This window comes from Muntiacus reevesi, chromosome 9 (assembly GCF_963930625.1).
Source record: "Muntiacus reevesi chromosome 9, mMunRee1.1, whole genome shotgun sequence".
Classification (NCBI taxonomy): domain Eukaryota; kingdom Metazoa; phylum Chordata; class Mammalia; order Artiodactyla; family Cervidae; genus Muntiacus; species Muntiacus reevesi.
Window position 1 is genome coordinate 60,612,684 of NC_089257.1, and position 19,587 is coordinate 60,632,270.

Genomic DNA, 19,587 nt, shown 5'->3' on the forward strand with positions numbered 1-19,587 from the left:
ACTTGATGACGAGACAGAAGCTTGAGCCCTGGGGCAGCTGCACACCTGGGAGTGGATTCTTCGTCAACAGCTCGGTGTTTGGATCTGAGGGACAAAATAGGACCAGCAGCCAAGACTGGTTTTGATGCTGAGTCACTAACCTGCTGGCTTGGACTTCCTCAGTGGGGTGGAGATTGACCCCAGGACCTAGGGTTTGCCGCAGGGCAGAGAACCTGGGGACAGGAAGCCAGCGGGGCCACTGTCCTCGTTTAGAGGAACGCTTGTTTAGAAGTGCTTTGCGAGTGGGACCACCTGCCTTCAAACAGCTTTCAAATTTGAAGCTCCTCAGGGACCTCTCTTGGGTCTGCATTGCTCACTCATTCAGTAGACATTTAGTGAGCACCTTCTGTGTACCCTGGAGGAGGAAATGGCAACCCACTTCAGTATTCTTGCCTGGAAAATTCCACGGACAGAGAAGCCTGGCGGGCTACAGTTCACGGGGTCACAAAGAGTCGGACAAGACTGAGCATGAGCTAGGCAAGATTCTGTGTACCAGGCACTGCCTTACATGCCCGGGAAACAGCAGAGAACAAAACAAAGGGCCTTGGTTGACAGGAAGATGCGTAATAACAAATAGGACCCAGTTTATCAGATGGTGACAAGTGCTATTAAAAAAAAAAAAAAGCAAGGAAGAGAGAGAGAGAGAAATGGTGGGCATGAGAAATGGTAGGAAATGAGAGCACGAACCACACACACATCTAGGTGAGGCTTGTCCCAGGCAGAGAGGACACCAAGGAAGCCAGCGGGTGGAGGCTGGTATGGAGTGAGCAAGAGACAGAGGGTAAGGAATGAGGAAAAAAAGTAACAGAACAAGGGGGCAGACCATGGAGGATCCCAAGGGAGGGACCCCACAAGGACTCTTTCTTTTCCTCTGACTTGAGATGAGAAGGCATTGAAGGAGCTGAGCAGAGGGCGGACATGATCCAGCTTATATTTTAAAAGAATCATCCTTGCTGCCATCCTGAGAAACAAAAGTGACAGGGCAAGAGAGAAGCAGAGAAAGCAGCAGGAAAGCTTTGCAGTGATCCGGGGAGACAGACTACCATCTTGGAACAGGAAAGCCACAGCAGAGGTGGCCGGAAGGGGTTGGGTTCTGGAAGATGCAGCACACAGGATCTGCTGAAGAGGAGCATACGAATATCAGAGAAAGACGGGATCAGGCTTGACTCCAAGGGTAGGGACCTAAGTCCAAAGGGGTAGAATGCCATCACCATATATGAAATGGAGGAGATGGTATGAGAAACAGGCTTGAAGGGGAACATCAACAGCTCGAGTTTAGACACATCGAGTTTGAGTTTCTCTTAGACCTCCAAGAGGGGATGTGGAGTAGGCATATAAGTCTGGAGTTATGGGGAGACGTCAGAATTGGAGATGACATTGGAGAGTCGGAGCATCAAAAGCCATGAAGCTGGATGAGATCACTAAGCAGTAGGTGGAAAGAGAAGAGGTCTAAGGACAGAACCCTGGGGCACATACGTATGTGGTTCGGAGGTTGGAGACAGGAGAAGGAAACAGCAAAGGAGACTGGGAGCTGGTGAGGGAGGGTAAGAACCAAGACGGAGTATGACCCAGAAGCCAAGAGAAAGAAGCCTTTCCAGGAAGAGGGAGTGAAAGACTATGTCAAATGCTGCCGGTGAAATGAGTCCTGGAGACAGGTGATTGGATGAGGTCATGGAGGCACTGTGGGTGGGAGTGAAAATCTGATGGGAGGTGGTCCTACGGATTAGGTAAGAAAGGAGAAGAAATAGAGACAGCTTTGCATTAGAATTCTTTTGCAGAATTTCTCTGCAATGGGAAGAAAAGAAATGGAGTTTTGCCGAAGAAGGATGTGGGGCTAAGGGAGGTTTTTAAGATGGGCAATCACTCAGATCCACTAGCCAGTAGTGGGGATCATTACTTCAGGGGAAAATGCCCACGACACTGGAAAGGTAAAGAAGATAGAGTCCAATCTCTCAGAATGCTCTTAAGTTTGTGGGACAGATGGAATTCAAGTAAGGTTTTTAAAATGCTTGTGAAAACAGGCATTGATGGACCAATGACATCAGTGTAAGGCCATGTGTGACTCGGTCAGCATGCATACCTCTTGCGTTCTGAGGATTCTAGAAGAGCTTTCCAAACTGGGTGCAGATTCTTGGCTCTTAGAAATAATTGAATTTAAAGCAGGATTTAGGAAAGGGGAAGATTTAGCACTTGATGGAGGAGTGGAGAAGGATGCTCCAGGCAGGGGAAGGCTAAGAGATAGACAGAGGGTAGCCCAACAGGGCCATTCCCAGTAACAGGTATCACTTTCCCAGCACTTAACACATGCCTGACACTTTTCTAAGTGCTCTGTAGGTAGTGGAAGTAGTAGTTAAGTCACTAAGTCGTGTCCAACTCTTGCGATCCCATGGACTACAGCCTGCCAGGCTCCTCTGTCCATGGGATTTCCCAGGCAACAATACTGGAGTGGGTTGCCAATTCCTTCTCCAGGGGATCTTACTGTATCTCCTGCATTGCAGGTGGGTTCTTTACCAACTGAGCCACCAGGGAACGCATTTAATTCTCATAAACACATGAGGAAGCAACTACTCTCATCCATGCCATACTTGAAGAAATTGAAGCACCAAGAAATTAAGTTCTCTGCCAAGGTCACACAACTAGTGAAGGCTGGTGCTCACATTCAAACCCAGGTTAGAGCCTCTACTCTATGCTGGAGGCTTCCCAAGCCAACCCCAGTGCCACCCGGAACACATCAGGTTCCATGGTGTCCAGTGAGCTTGGAATGACCATGGAAGGCACCTGATGAGTCCAGAGAGGGCTGAGGGAAAAGGGAAATATATAAGAGACCCTCTCAAGGGCTGCACCAGGAGGTCACCCATCCCCAGCTAGGTTGGCTTTCCTCCTGAATCTCGCATGGTGGCGATCCCTCCTGGCCAGGGGCTGGGCAAGGTCCCCCTTCATCACACATTTGCTGAGGCCGGACTCGATGAGCAGGCGCCTTCCTCTGGACCACACCCCTCATCGATGTGGGCTAAAGGGGTTCCGGAGCTGCCACGAGCTTATCAGTCCCTAACCCAGCTTGATGGGAAGAAACACACACCAAAAATATATAGAAGGGCTGCTGGGTGATCCGACATGTCTGCAGCCCTCATCCAGCCAATATGGAATGCGTGCCCCCACATCCAGACTAATGAGAGCTAAGTGTGACCACTGTCTCGTCTGCTGCCGAGCCGCGAGGCTGTGCGTGGGATCCGTGCCCCCGCCCACTCGGGCTCGCACACACCCAGGCACTTGGCTGAGAGCTGGCAGCGGCCACCACCATCCCCCGCACGTCTCTGACTCCTCAGCAGTGGCCACGGGGAGAAAAGAGACACCCAGGCAGGGCTACACCAACCGAGCAAGCAGAGCCAGTAGGGCTTCCCTTCTTACCCGGCTTAAGCAACTGTGGCCGAATGGGGTCATGGCTTAAATCGGGCAGATGGCCGCCTCCATTCTAAGCTCTGGTGAGTGGCTGTTAATGAGAACACAGTGATAATGGGCTGTCTCCCTCATAGTATGAGAACAGACCAAAGGCTGCAGTATTCTAGCACAGTATCCCAGCTTGGAAGGGGTCCTAAAGGTAAGAGGTCCAGCCCCCGACCCCCCAACCATGATGCTCAAATCTCTGTCCAGCCCAGATGTGGCCATCTCCAGCTGTGAGGACCTCAGCATCAGAACCCATCCCATCTGTCAGAGAAGCATTTTTCTACACCAAACCCAAATCTCTCCCCATGATTTCCACCTCCCCCTGAAACAACACATTCCCCCCACACCCTCCCGCCAAAATAGAGCTAATGACTCAGTCCCCATCCCAAGACTCTTGTAAACCACTTTGCAGTGCTGGAGACAGGTTTTTGAAATTCTGACAAAATATCACCATTCCAGTTCTTTCAAATCATGTGTGTCTCTGCTAGGTAGGGCTTCCTCTGACAGAGCAGCAGATAGTGTGGGTCATCGCATGAGTAGAGGGGCCATATGAGACCTCAGGGAAACCAGGCCCTTCGAGCACCAGTGAACATAGGAAGTCATGCACCAAAATTATTTGGAAATCAGCTCTATGATGTATGGCTTTGAGTTAGGAAAAAATACCCCCTCCCTTGTCTCTAATACCACTGCTACTGGGACCTTTCTCAGCGTCCTTCTGGAGATTCACCATGATATGTTTAAGAAAACATAATGTTTCCTGCCATCACCTGCCTGTTTGCTTTAGCTCAGTCTGATTTCTTAAGGTCCTGGGCATTGGCACGCTGGCCCTTGTGGCTTTCAGTCTTACCCATAGAGAATGTACAGTCAGAGCGGAGGGTGGGATAAGTTGGGAGAGTAGCACTGACATATATACACCACCATGTGTACAACAGATAGTGAGTGGGAAGTTGCTGTTAGCACAGGGAGCTCAGCTTGGTGCTCTGTGATGACCTAAGGAGGTGGGATGGAGCGGGGTGGGAGGCAGGCTCAAGAGGGAGCAGATATATGTACACATATAGCTGATTCACTTTGTTGTACAGTAGAAATGAACAGAACATTGTAAAATAATTATATTCCAATTAAAAAAAAAAGGTACTGTGGGACTTTCCTGCTGGTTCAGTGGTTAGGACTCCAAGCTTCCACTGCAGGGGGCATAGGTTCAATCCTTGGTCAGGGAACTAAGATCCTGCATGCCACTTGACCAAAAAAAAGAGAGAAATGAGAGAACGCACCAACAGGTTATCCAGGGCTCGGCCACCTAGGCTGCCCTCCAACTTGACTCAAGAGGTCCCCTCTGTCCCCGCCCAGATGCCCTCTCCTCTTTCCTTTTGAGGCTTACCACTCTGCTGCATGAGAGCTGGGCAAGCCACAAACTCCGTGAGCCTCAGACTCCTCTTCTACGGGATGTGTCTACTTCTATCTACCTGGCAGGTTGTTGGGGAAACTGAATTAACACGTGTCAGCCACCTGATGTGAAATGCCGACTCATTGGAAAAGACTCTGATGCTGGGAAAGACTGCAGATAAAAGGAGAAGAAGGTGACAGAGGATAAGATGGTTGAATAACATCACTGACTCAAGGACATGAACTTGGGCAAACCACAGGAGACAGGAAGGGAAGAGGGGCCTGGGGGTCTCACAAAGAGTCGGACACAACTTAGTGACTGAACAAAAACAACAAAGAACGTGTTATTCGGCGTAAACCGTGGCATCGATGTCACCAGGCAGTTGGGAGTCAGGAGTCCTAGCCCTGCCACAGTGGCCTCTGCCAATTTGCCTTGCCTTATGGGAACCCCAGTTTGTCTTATCTGTAAAATGGAGCATCTAAGCCTAATTCATCACTCACTTCCTCAGTGGAAGAGACTATGGCCAGAGGCTGCAGCTCACAGATGGGTTCTGGAAAGCTTGAGAGAGGATGCACGTCCTGACAGTATCCGGTGCAGTGCTCCTGGCGGAAGACCAAGCCACAACAAAGACAGCTGACTCCGCACCGCACTCTGGCCTGGAATACCTTTCTAACCAAGCCTGCTTCATCCCTCTGAGGAGGGAGAGGCAGCAGGGCTGGGCAGGAAGGACAGGAGAGACAGCCCCGAGCAAGCATGCATGCGGGCAGACACTCTAAAGGACAGCTTTCAGCCACATAGTTACTCTCCTAAATACATATTTTGGACACTTAGGGTTCAATAAAATTGGTTGACATTTTTGAGCACTGACCAACATCTGGGAGAAGAGAGATTTGAAAACTGACAGGTCAGTTCAAGATTTAAAACCCACCGTTAGATCATTCATCCAGCAGTTCCTAAGCACCTTTCATGGGCCAGGCACTGTGCTAGACTCAGGAACACAGACATAATAACAAAGACCCTGAACCCCTAAGGTAGTCATTAGGGGAGGGATTCGTGTCCCAGAAAGTTTTGTCCATGGATTCTCTCTCTAGATGACAGATGAAGGAGAAAGGCATCAATTTCTATTTGTCTCTAACGTGAGAGACCAACTGACTGCTTATATGGGTGACTCAATGGGAAAAGAGATGAAGAGTTACACGCTGATCAAAATTTCATAAATCAAATCACGTGATCACATCACACATTATGTAGGGAAGCCCACTATTCAACAAGCCCCATGGTATGTCCTCTGCAAGGCACAGAATTCCACTGGTATATTTGGATCTTGGTGTGTCCGATATATTTAACACACAGTAGAACAGGATAAGAAAACCGGTGTGTTTTATTCCCCCCGCTTACCTCCCCCAATTCTCTTATTATCTTCATCTTCATAACATTTGAATGTTCTATGTTAAACATTCTCTCTGCAGGACTTGGAGCTCATTGAGGGAAACCAACTCAGTGAAAAACGGGAGTCGTAAAGTGCTTGGGGTCCTAGTAAGACAGAGTGTCAAATAAATACAACCTCTTGCTGCTTTACCTCGCAGGGAAACCTTAAACAAGAGATTCAGCTGCTACAATAACCTGCTGATGTCTAGCGCCACCCACACTGAGCAGAACTCTGTACCACCCTGATCGAGCTTCTCAGATCCCCAGGCCTCAGCTTCCTCATCTGTCCGATGGACTCTGTCTGGGCCCTTAGGAGATTATTTGGGAGTTAAAAACAAAAAAAGAGAGAGAGCCTATAAAAGCAATAATGATTCCGTCTTTCAATCCCTTTACCAGATAGACCACAATATATTTCATGTGACTGCTGTGATAATGGAATATCCCAAATGTCTCCAGGGCTGTAGAGCTGCAGTAGAGCAAAGCGGAAAGGGAAGCTTTGGAGACAGACAGGTTTGAATTTCAGTCTCTGTGTGCCCTCAGACAAGTTATTTAAGCTCCCTGAGCCTCTGTTTCTTCATCTATAACATCGGATCATTAATTCTGACGTGAAGATTGCCTGAAATATGTGAAGCACCTAGCACAGTACCTGGAAGAAAGTGAGGTCTTTCCAAGTGGGAATTATTATGGGGATTATTATTATTTAGCACCATATCCTCAGTCCTTGGCACACAGCAATCCATAAATACTTGCTGAGTGGATTCATGAATGAATAGGTGAACCCCTGTTTTTACCATTACAGCTAGTACTTGCCTTAGAATTCAATCAGGATCTCCAGTCCATTCCTCTTCTCTCTTTTAAGTGAGACAGATAGATGGACATTTTCTCTTTCTCCTCTTTCTCCTTTTTCTTCTACTTCCTCCAATAAGTCTACCTCTTTAAGCACAGGGAAAAAGCTGACTCATTGGAAAAGACCCTGATGCTGGGAAAGATTGAGGGCAAGAGGAGAAGGGGACGACAGAGGATGAGATGGTTGGATGGCATCACTGACTCAGTGGACATGAGTTTGAGGAATCTCAGGGGGATAATGAAAGACAGGGAAGCCTGGCGCGGTACAGTTCATGGGGTCGTGAAGAGTTGGGCACGACTTAGCAACTGGATAGCAACAACAAAGACTGGAAGAAACTTTAAAACAATGACATGGAGCACGTTTTGAGGGAACATCTTGCAAGGATCATAGACTCATCCACCCACCCCTCCACTGAGCTTATGTGACACACTCGCATACATCAAGCGTGAGAGCCTGGCTCATGTGGTCCATCCCCCTTGGAAGCCGAAATCTGGTGGGAAAATGCCATACTAATCAGAGCACAACCCAGTGAATGATGGAACAGGGGAATGGGAGAATGGTTGGGCAAAGATGATCTGACCCTAGGAGGGACAGAAAAATATTGGGAAAGAAGTCTGCGGAGGAAGGGCTATTTATACCAATGATACTGGTGATGCAAAAGCAGGGGGGGGGGGGTGCAGGGGGAGGGGAGAGGAGGAGCAGGAGCAGTTGCTTTTATTTCCAGACAGAGAAAATGGAATGCAAGGAAGAGCTCTTCAGTACCAGAAGAGGGATGAGAAAAGCCCAGAGTAAACCTCCCTAGTATATGGCATAGTCACTTAACAGTGAGCAGTTGTGTGGCTAAAATAAGTGACCAGGGAAGGAGTAACAGAAGGCTAGCTGAAAAGCCTCACATTCATTCAGCTGACAAATACTGAGGTCCTAATGCGTTTGGGGGCAAGATTTGCTAATATCAGAAACGGGATGGGAGGAAACTATAAGAGACAACGACCTCCACCTACTGTTGAAGGTGAGTCTGCTTCCCCAGTGGCTTAGGGAGCCCACCGGTGGGCAACAGAGGGAGCACTGCAAGAGGAGTCAAGGAGACCAGGCCCCAGGACTGACTGCCACCAGCCCCACCCCCATGCACCCCGTGACCTTGGCCAAACCACCACCCCTGTGGGTCTCCCTCCCCATCTGCAAATTGAGCAGGTTGGAAAATGGGATCTGCAGAATCCTTTGTGGCTTTAAGATATAATGATGATCCCTTTAAGTAATGGAGGGCTCTAGAGATGGGGAGGGGAGGTCTTCTCAGGGCATTTATTAACTTGTGGCTCCCACAGTCATCACTCAGAGGACCCAGAGGGACAGAAGCAAAATCAAAAGACATTTCCAGAAGATAGATGACTGAAGAGGGCTGACAGATGTGTGAGAGTTTGGGGAATTTATGCGGGCAGCTTCACCATCATAAATAAAATCCCTTTCTCTTACCCAAAACCTCATTGGGTGGGGAGATAAACACCGGACCCTGTAATAGACAATTTGGCTGTATCTCCCACCCCGTGCCTCACTTGAATGAAAAACAGCAGTCCCAAGGCAGGGTAATGGGCTCGGCACCTCTTTACAAGCATCCATATTGTCACCAGCCATCAAGCGGGGCTGGAGATGGAGCAGGAAGGACTATTTATCTCCGAGATCCCTGGTGCCTTCGTGGAGTCTCGCTCTCACAGCCATCTACATTGAGGCTGGGGGTTTGGGAGAAACCCCAGAAGAATCAAATGTGGGGAGAAGTGACCCCTGGGAAAGGGGAAGGAGCAGCAGCCCCTCCATTTTTCCAAGAGGCTCTGGAGGACGTGGGGGACCAGCGCCATCAACGCTGGACCAGCCCATCGGTGTGGAAGGCTGCCTCCCGCTCAGCACAGTTACTTGTGTTATCCTGACCTACTTCTCTCCTCATCCCTGCCCTACTCCAGATCCCCTCTGGAGTCTGAGTAATTAGCACCTTTTCATCCATAAAGCTCCTGGCTCCCAGGATAACCAAGGAGACAGCAAAACAAGTACAGGCACTGCTGTTTGGGTTTTTCTTTCCTTTTCTCTCTCTTTGTTGACTTCACTCAGCTTCCTGCGCTCTGCAGGAGACCAGGCTCGGTTTGACCTTGTCCACCAGCAGGGCCCCTGGCTGGAAATCAGCAGGACGTGGCCTGGCCTGAGCCACAACCAGCACCACCAGAGCGGACGGAACCGGATAAGCATCGTTCCAAGTGTGGGGATGGAGCACAGGGGTCCCTTGGAAGCCCTCCCCTGTTGCACAGCAGGCCAGACAGGGATCTGTCAGTTCCACTTTCTGCTCTTCCTCCGAGGGAACAAGTGTCAGGAGAGCCGAGGCCACGAGGCGCTACTGATTCTGGCTCAGTCTCTTTCCGCTTCCCATTAGCGACAAATGGAAATTGATGGGTTACCGCTTCATCCACTCATTTAGAGGAGAAGAAAACCTCACAGCAAATATGAATAACTGGAGGCATCTTATAAATTAAGCATCTTAAGGATATGAACCGTTTTGCATTGCTGCTAAGCAGAATTAAATTAGGTTTTGAAGTTTCAGTAGAAGTGAATGGGGAAGAGGGAGGAAAGGGTTTGTTTTTAATTCCTTTTTTCAAGTATGCAGGGTGGTGAGCCAAGGGCAGGATGAGGGGAAGGACTGAGTCACTGGTCCTCATTTCTGATTCCAATTAGCTGTCTCTGGCATATGCATGGAGAAATATGCCTGTGTGCCCACAACACAGCATGGAGCAACTCGGGGGCCTCCAGCTTAGGTGCTGACCTGTGATGCCTGGCCTGGCCAGGGCCTCCTGACCACCCATCACCACCATCATGCCAACCTCTGGGACCTTAGAACCAGTCCTAACTGCCAGTAGAGGAGTTCAGGAGCTTTAGGCCAAGTCCCTGGGATTCCATATCATGGTCTTCATTCTAAAACAGCCTCTAACCCTTTCAGGTTCAAGTTTAGGATCTCAGATCCTGCCTTGTGCATAGTATCCACTTTTGCCATCCCCACCCCAGTCTAGACAGACAGGTCTCAGGTGGGCACCTGCCCAGATAACCTACCTGGGGTTTAGGTACTTCTAAGGCTGTTGCCTGGCCTTGCCCAGGGGTCCCGCTGTCGGACTGGTCTTCTTGTGACCAACACACCTGCCTGGATTCCTCACTGCTGTGCCCCAGTTGCCTGCCCACACTGACTTCCTTCCCCATATACAAGTACACACCCCAGTCTCCAACATCCTACCTCTGTCCCATGCCATCAGCTGACCACACAGTGTCTACTGGACGGGACTATCTGTCTCTGCACCTGGAGCCATGTTCCCAATACCCGATCACCAGCGCCCCACTGCGTAACAGCAACGCCTGCAGTTAAGCAGCTTTGCTCAGTCCTGAAGGTGTTGAGGGGTAGGGGAGGCAGTTGATTTCTCAGGCATTTCTGAACCCTGGAAAGAGCCAAGCCTTCTGCCAGGCAGAGGGGTGCTGATGGGCCAGCAATAGCAGTGTCTGCCTACAGCTAGAAGGAGCATCTCCATGGCAGCAAGGACAAAGGACAGAGCAGGTGGACATACGTCCCTGAAGTGGCCCGTTGTTCCTTCCCAGAACCAGGCTAGGGCAAGCAGATACCAAGGCCCTGCCAAGCAGCCAGGTCAGGGGCACCAAGAATAATTCATCTGAACACAGCCTCCAGGAAGACTTCTGGGATTGATCAGAGGACAGAAGAGATGAGCTGTGCTCTGCTCTCTAACCCTAGATTTGGAAGCCCCCCAACCATTCCCATCCTGAGTCCGTCACAGGCTGCAAGAGACACTTATCAGAATCTTTAGTTTCATCACAAGAGGAGCCGGGCAGCTTGAGCAGATCATAGCTGTGGGCCTGTCGGCTGCCCCAGCACTGCCACCCCTGCCCCAGCCAAACTCAGGAGGGCAGTGCAGGGTCAGATGTGCCCGGCGGACACCTGGGGTGTGGGAGGGGCAGGGCTGGGCTGCCCCCAGGGTGCCACAGGGGCAGCGCTTACCGATCCTCAGGGAGTGCGGACTGCAGGCGACCATCACGAGCCACGCGGGAAGCAGCACCAAAGGCGCCCAGACGCGGGGCATCTTCTATGAATCCTCATGGAGCCCTCCGCTGGTCTGGGCATGACATAACTCTGCGGGGGAGGGGGAGAAGTGCATGAGTCCCTGTGCCGGGAGCCACCCCTCCAGCACAGCGGCCTCCCCGTGAGGACAGCCTCAGTGAGGAGGACCGACGCTCCCTCCCCGGACCCCTGTGCCTGTGGGGGAGCTCCAGGCCGGCTCCAGGCCTTTGCCTTCCCGCCTCTGCCCAGGCTCACACAGGCCTCAGGTTCTAAAGCCATCCTCCACCTTCACCCCCATCAAACCAGGGGCAGGCAGTGTGACTGTGGCCAAATGATTCATAGTGAAAAGTGAAATCGCTCAGTCGTGTCCGACTCTGTGCGACCCCATAGACGGCTGCCCACCAGGCTCCTCTGTCCACAGGATTCTCTAGACAAGAATACTGGAGTGGGTTGCCATTTCCTTCTCCAATATAGGCAAAAGACTAGAACAAACATTTCACTAGCATATCACTAACAACTATGTCCAAAGGTTTTGGAGCACTCTTGGTAAAGGTTTTGTTTCATGACATCCCTGCTTCCCACCGCAGCTCATGCTGCCGCCTGACCCAGCACCTCACATCTTCCTGCACACAACTCTGCCCCTCTGCCTGGGGTGTGGTCCCTTCCCCTCACCTTGCCAGGTGCCAGAATCGGGTGCCTCTCTACCCCCTCCCAGCAGCCTCTAGTGGCTCTGATGGCAACACATTTTCCTCTACTGCCCCTGTCTCTGTGTGTCTACACCTGGGCTCCGTGTGGGCTTCTCCAGGGCCAGACCAACCCCAGTTTCCTACTGTATCCCTCGAGGCTGCTTATACCAATAAGTGCACAGGACATATTTGTTCAATGGATGGAAGGTCTCAAGCCACTGCCTGATATAAGGAGACAGAGGGAAATAAAGGATAAATATTGCAGCAAAGACAACTTTGCTGTTGGCAAATCAGGCTCAGAATCTTTGTCTTTTAATTCACTGGTGTTGGGACTTCCCTGGTGCTCTATTGGCTAAGGTTCTGTGCTCACAATGCAGAGGGCCAGAGTTGGACCATAAAGAAAACTGAGTGCTGAAGAACTGTGGTGCTAGAGAAGAGTTGAGAGTCCCATGGACTGCAAGGAGATCCAACCAGTCAATCCTAAAGGAAATCAATCCGGACTATTCATTGGAAGGACTGATGCTGAAGCTGAAGTTCCAATACTTTGGCCACCTGATGTGAAGAGCTGACTCATTAGAAAAGACCTTGATGCTGGGAAAGTTTGCAGGCAGGAGGAGAAGGCGATGACAGAAGATGAGATGTTCGGATGGCATCACCGACTCAATGGACATGAGTTTGAGCAAGCTCCAGGAGATGTGAAGGGCAAGGAAGCCTGGTGTGCTGCAGTCCATGGGGTCACAAAGAGTTGGACACAACTGAGTGACTGAACAACAAATGCAGGGGGCTCGGGTTCAATTCCTGGTCGGGGAACTAGATTTCACATGACACAGCTAAGACCAAAAAATGATGCAGCCAAATAAATGAATTTAATTAAATAATAATTCCTGGGTGTTAGTGCAGGAAGAGAAGAAATCAACCATGATCTCAAGGGAAGTTTGGCATTCTTACTCATTGTGGGTAAGGTTGACTATTGAGTGACTGTCTCCCCACTAGAATTCAGGCTCAGTGGAGGTGGGGCTGGAACAGAAATCCTGTTTCTCTGTCATCTCAGGGCCCAGAACTGTGCCTGGCATATATTACAGCCTCAATAAATTCGCATCGAGTGGAAAATGAATAGGCTGTCAAAGATGGAAGAACCGTAAAAATCTTGCTAGGCTATATAAAAGTAATACTAAATATAATCGTTTCTGTCAAATGCCTTCCATTTATGCCTGGTCAGCCCACTGCACAATAATTATTATGCAGACCGCTAAATAGGTGTCAGATTAGCCTGCATAAATTTTATTTGATGACAGAACTACACTCAATTCATGAAGGCCTGACAGCCATTATTCATGACCCCAAAGGCTGGCTGATCCTGGAGACCACATGTAAGGACAATGGCTCAGGTCCTCAGCTGCTCTTGGGCAAAGTGATGAGAAATAATCTCCCCCAAAACCTTACAGGAATAAAAAGCACCATCTTGACACAAGTTGGTAAAGCACAAGTGTTTGTAAAATTTTTTCCATAATCTTTATCTTATTTAATCACAGAACAAGCTCTGTTACTGACAAGGAAGCTGAGCTCAAGAAAGGTGCCTAGTGCAAGGTAACACAACTATTACTAGGGAAAGCCAGGGCTAGCCAGGATTCAGACTCCGCTGGGTAGCTTTCTGGCATATACCTGTTTGCATATGAGAACAGATCATGAAGCTTCTGGATTCTTGATCCAAAAACACAAGGAAATTTGAGGTCTTATTTTCAATTTATATGAATCTGATCTTAGAACTTAATGGCATAGCCTTTATCAACTGAAAATATTTTCATAATTTAAGGATAAAATTTTTTTCCAGCAATAGAGCATCCAGTCCCTCTTCCCACTAACATCATCCCTAGGGAGTTCCACCTTCACCCATGAGTTATTACCACTGGCATGGTGTGGCTTCTAAATCAGAATCGCAAGCCCAGAACACCTGTACTGAGATGGCTGCCTCCTGAAGTCTCCACCTGGACGTCCCACAGCCCTCCAGACACACCTCATCTTAAAGAGGAGGACTCCTCTCCACCAATCCCACCATCTATTTCTCCTCCTACATTCTCCTTCTCAGTGGATGACACCGCAATCCACTAGTCACCCAAGTTAGAAAGCAGAGAGTCACTGTAGAGTTAATTCTACTTCCCCACACCTCACATCGACTCAGTCAACAAGTCCCAATAGCTCCATCACTTTCTCTCCACCACCATCAACCTGCTCCAATCCAGACATCCACCAGCAACAACCAGGACTCTGTGATAGCAGCCATTTCGGTCTCTCTCCCTCTGGTCTTACCCTGTCTGTTGAGTCTCCAGTGAGTGGCCAGAAAAGTGAAATAAAAGTGTTATTCGCTCAGTCAAGTGCAACTCTTTGCGACCCCATGAACTACAGCCCACCAAGGTCCTCAGTCCATGGAATTTTCCAGGCAAGAATACTGGAGGGGGTTGCCATTCCCTTCTCCAGGGGATCTTCCTGACCCAGGGATCAAACCTGGGTCTCCTGTATTGCAAAAGGATTCTTTACCACCTGAGCCACCTGAATGAGCAGCCAGGAGTTCTTACCAAACCATGAACTTGATAATGACACACCCTAGCCCCAAAGTCTACCACAGCTCTCCACTGCATCGAGGATCAAAGGTAAACTTAACTCCAACAGATAAAGCCTTCAAGATCTGGTTCCTCTTTCTTTCTTTCTTTTTGTTTGTTTTATATTTTTTTACCGTGCTGGGTCTTCATTGCTTTGCAGGCTTTCTCTAGCTGTGGTGAGTGGACGCTGCTCTCTAGTTATGGTATGAGAGTTTCTCATTGCAGTGGCTTCTCCTCTTGCGGAGCACAGGCTCTAGGGCACATGGGCTTCAGTAGTTGCGGCTCCCGGGCGCTAGAGCACAAGCTCAATAGTTGTGGCACGGGGGCTTGGCTGCTCCGTGGAATGTGGGACCTTCCCAAGCCAGAGATCGAACTGGAGTCTCCTGATTGGCTGAAGGATTCTTTACCACTGATCCACTAGGGGAGCCCTGCTTCTCGTCTTCTTGTCTCTACCCCCAATGCCAGTGCAGCTGATTCTCAGCAGAGCTCCATCTCCGGCTTGCCTCAGCACCCACCCTCTGCCCCCGTGATGACCTGCAAACTGTGTCTTCCAGGCTCACTGCATTAATTCCCCTCTGAGGCTTTTTGTGATCCCTTTCCCATCTGCTGCTACCACATCTGTAACACTCCTCATTAGGACACACACTCTGCTCATGATGATGCCTCCTGTCTCCCCACAGAACTGTCAGCTGTGACGCCGGGACCATGGCCAGCCCCAACACACTATCTGGCACACAGTAGGTGCTCTATTAGTATTGGCTGAATGACATCAATGAACAGATGGTGTCAAAAGGCATTTTCTGATTTATATCAAGATGAAATAAATTCTCAGCCTGACTTGTATGTTTTATGTTTTGTATATTCACTGTAGTTAATACAAACACTCTAAGCAGACAGAACGCTCTAGATCCAGGCATAGGATCGTCATGTCGATATATGTTGAAAGGAGGAAAGTGAAAGTGAAAAATCAGTCTCTCAGTCGTGTCTGACTCTTTGTGACCCCATGGACGGTAGCCTGCCAGGCTCCTCTGTCCATGAGATTTCCCAGGCAAGAATGCTGAAAAGGGGAGGGAAACATTTATCGTCCTTTACTTCTGTGGTTGGGGCTTGGACTGACAGTCACAGTTCTTACACAGGTTGAGTCCTGCAGTGCCATGTAATGGCTGTACACCATGAGCAAGTGAGTTAACTTCTCTAAGCCTCAACCTGTTCATTCATAACATGGAAATGATAGAAATGTTTTTGTGTTCAGTCACCTAGTCATGTTCGACTCTTTACAACCCCATGAACTGTAGCCCGCCAGGCTCCCCTGCTCATAGGATTTCCCAGGTGAGAATACTAGAGTGGGTTGTCATTTCCTTCTCCAGGGGATCTTTCCAACCCAGGGATCGAACCTGAGTCTCCTGCATTGGCAGGTAGATTATTTACCACTGAGCCATCAGGGAAGTCCAATGATAAAAGTACCCTCACAGAATCGTGAGGAGGAGTGATGCTAAGATGCTTATCCTGTACTGCTCAAAGTAATTAACTGTGCATGGCTATTATACTAACTCTATAAGATGATATTGCATACCCACTTCACAGATGTGGAAGCTGAGGCTCAAGGAGGATCAATCACTAACCCAAGGTCATGCAACTAAAGCAGTCGTGTTGAAGTTCAAATTCAAGACAGTCTAACCCCATGCGATCACAGATCCCAGGCTCCTCATTCAACTAGAGTTGAATACAAAGGCACTGGCAAAATTTAAGTCCAAAGCAGGCTGATACAAATATGGCTTCTAATTTCTGAAGGGCTCTGATAGATCTTTCCCAGACAATTTGAGAACGCTATTCTTGACACCCTAGAGCACTCATGCCAACCCTAACAAGTGCACAGTTAGGGCCCAGCATGGAAGGAGGCCAGGTCGGATCTGCTGGGGTCCTTAAGGAGGGAACCTCTGAGCAGCTTCACCCCTGGGAGCCTGTTTCCTCATTGGTAACATGGGGATACGAATGCCTACCTCATGGGGTGACTGGCACCAGGAGAGCAGGGAATATGTAAGAATTTTCCACCTGCATCCCCAGTGCCTAGCACAAGCTGGCCCACAGTGTGAAAGTGTTAGACACTCACTGGTTTCCAACTCTTTGTGACCCCATGGACTCTCCCGCCAGGCTCCTCTGTCCATGGAATTCTCCAGGCAAGAATATTGGAGTGAGTTGCCATTTCCTCCTCCAGGGGATCTTCCCAACCCAAGGATCAAACCTGAGTCTCCTGCATTACAGGCTGATTCCTTACCATCTGAGCCACAAGAGAAGCCTCAAAAATATCTGTTGAAATTATGAAATAATTCAATCAGGTTATAGACATGAAAGAGGCTCTGTGGGCGTGAATTATTTCCTAGTGAGTTACTTTCAGAGTCCTTGCCCAGAAAGAAAACCTAGTGTTCAGATGCAGCTCCTCCACCGAGCACGCTCAGCTCTGCTGCTCCAGACCTCCAGCCCTCACCTGCACACCACAGGAAGTATCACCCCACACACTGATTGCGCCCTGCCCCGTGAGCCCTTGAGACTCGCTGTGGAATCAGACTGGCGGTTGAGGCTTCTGCGGTCTCATCTCTGCTTCAGCGTTTACCTGCCCAGGATGTTTCCTCACCCAAACACTAGAAATCAGTTGCTGTTCAGTCACTCAGTCGTGTCCGACTCTTTGTGACCCCAGGGACTGCAGCACACCAGGCTTCCCTGTCCTTCACCATCTCCCAGAGTTTGCTCAAACTCATGTCCATTGAGTTGATGATGCCATCCCACCATCTGATTTTCTGCTCCCCCTCTTTTCCTCTTGCCCTCAATCTTTCCCAGCATCAGGGTCTTTTTCAGTGAGCCGGCTCTTCGCATCAGGTGGCCAAGTTAAGGAGTTTCAGCTTCAGCACCAGTCCTTCCAATAAATATTCAGGATTGCTTTCCTTTAGGATGGACTGGTTGGATCTCCTTGCTGTGCAAGGAACTCTCAAGAGTCTTCTCCAGCACCACAACTCAAAAGCATCAATTCTTCAGTGCTCAGCATTCTTCATGGTCCAACTCTCACATCCATACATGACTACTGGAAAAATCATAGTTTTGACTCTACAGACCTTTGTCAGCAAAGTGATGTCTCTGCTTTTTAATACGATGATCAGAGGTCCCCACTTTTTTCAGAGGGGGCACCTAATTTCCATTGTTTCAGCATCTCAAGACTGCTCTGCTTCCTCAAGGCAGAAGATCCTTTCCTGTCTCTTTCAGACCTCAATGTCTCTGATCCTCTCTCTGGTGCTTGTATTTTATTTTTTAAAGATTTTAATATTTATTTTTACTTATTTATTTTGGCTGTGCTGGGCCTTGGTTGTGGCATGTGGGATCTAGTTCTCTGACCAGGGATGGAAACCAGGCCCCCTGCACTGGGAGCCAGAGTCTTAGCCACTAGGCCACTGGGAAGCCCTGTTGCTTGTATTTTTGAATGAATCTCCGTGAAAGCAGAGCCTTCTTCTTCACTGCTATACCTTCAGCACCTAGAACAGCACCCAGTGCAATGCCACTACAAATAAACATCAAGAAATGAGTGAATGAATGAATGGTCATTTAACTTGCATGTATTGATGCCCTCTCTCTGTTCCAGACTGTGCATTCCTGGAAGGCAGGGGAGCATCAACTCTCTGGCATGTATCTTCCTGACATGCTTATTATGATGCTCATCCTGAACAGAAGCTCCACGAATGTGTGCTGACTCCCAACCCACACTGGTTAACAGGCACAGACAGACACTGCCCACCCACAGCTCCTTATGTTCCATGGTAAACGGTGTCTAGACTCCCTGACCCAGTTGTGCTAAATGACCGCTCCTCTCCTGACTTGTCAGCAGTCCCTCTACTGGTCTCTCTCGTCCCCATAGGACTATTACACCATCAATCCTGATTTTCTGGGGTGGGTCTGAGAGGAGGCTGACAGCCACTAGAGAGTGTTTGGTGGTAGGAGGAAAAAGGAAATCAGAGGGGCAGCCAGATTAATTACAGGTTTGCTCTTGACTCTGGGCAACAACATCTTGATTACTCCTCCCGATGCTCCAGCCTCCTCAAGACGAATGGACATGTGATTCTCTGCTCTTCTGACTCCTCCAACAGAGAGAAACCCCCAACAGCAGCTAGCAACTTGGATGGGGCAGGTAGTGGGGTGGCACCCCAGGCCATGTGGCCTCCTTGGGGAGTCATCCTCTGTGATCTGATACAGTGGGCAGCATGTGTAAGCATCCCATCTCCATGGCAACAAGTGTGTGATGCTTGGATGCAGATCCTGTCCTGGGAGTCAGAGGCCTGGGTGTTGACTAGCTCTGAGCCTGTCTGAGCCTCAGTTTTCCATTTTGTAAAATAAGAGAATCAGACCAATGATCTCTAAGGTTCTTTTAAACTCTGAGATTCTGCAGTTCTAGGAACTGTACTTTATGAAAACAGGTAACATTTGCTAAATATTTGCTTTCTGGACTTCCTTGGTGGTCCAGTGGTTAAGAATCCACCTGCCAATGCACAAGACACAGGTTTGAGCCTTGGTCCGGGGAGATCCCGCAAGCTCTGGGACAACTAAACTTGTGCACCTAGAACCCATGTTCCACAACAAGAGAAGCCGCCACAATGAGAAGCCCACGCACAATATCAAAGACCCAGGGCAGCCAAGAATAAATAAATATGTATATGTAAATACATTTGCTTTGTACAGGCAAAGTACGATTTAAGATTTAATGCTCCTCAGAATTCCGTGAGGCAGACACTCATCCTCCCTCCAACCCCCAACAGACAAGGAACCCAAAGGTGGAGGGGTCAAATGGGACTTGCCAAGGTCACCCAGCTCATCAGTGGAAGAACCAGGCCACGGTTCCAGCACCCCATTCTCATCCACTGCTCTCTACACCTGCCTCCTCAATGTACCCCAGAATCCGGCACACAGTGGTACCTGAGGAAGTGTTAGAATGTGATGATAGTGATTATCACGATGTTGAAGAAGACAAGAGAAATGCAGATAGACCTGGGCGCATTTGCACACTTTGCCAAATCAGGGGCAGGGGGAGC

The 19,587-nt window shown here is 49.2% G+C and overlaps 1 protein-coding gene across 1 annotated transcript in view; it reads right to left on the minus strand.

Annotated features, from left to right (window-relative positions):
• Positions 1 to 11,299, minus strand: part of GRIK4 (glutamate ionotropic receptor kainate type subunit 4) — a 332,664-nt gene extending 321,365 nt beyond the window's left edge. The window contains exon 1 of the mRNA XM_065944185.1: positions 11,176 to 11,299. Within this exon, the coding sequence (XP_065800257.1) occupies positions 11,176 to 11,257 (82 nt within the window). The 5' untranslated portion in view covers positions 11,258 to 11,299. The remainder of the gene's footprint in view (positions 1 to 11,175) is intronic.
• Between the last annotated feature and the right edge of the window lie 8,288 nt (positions 11,300 to 19,587).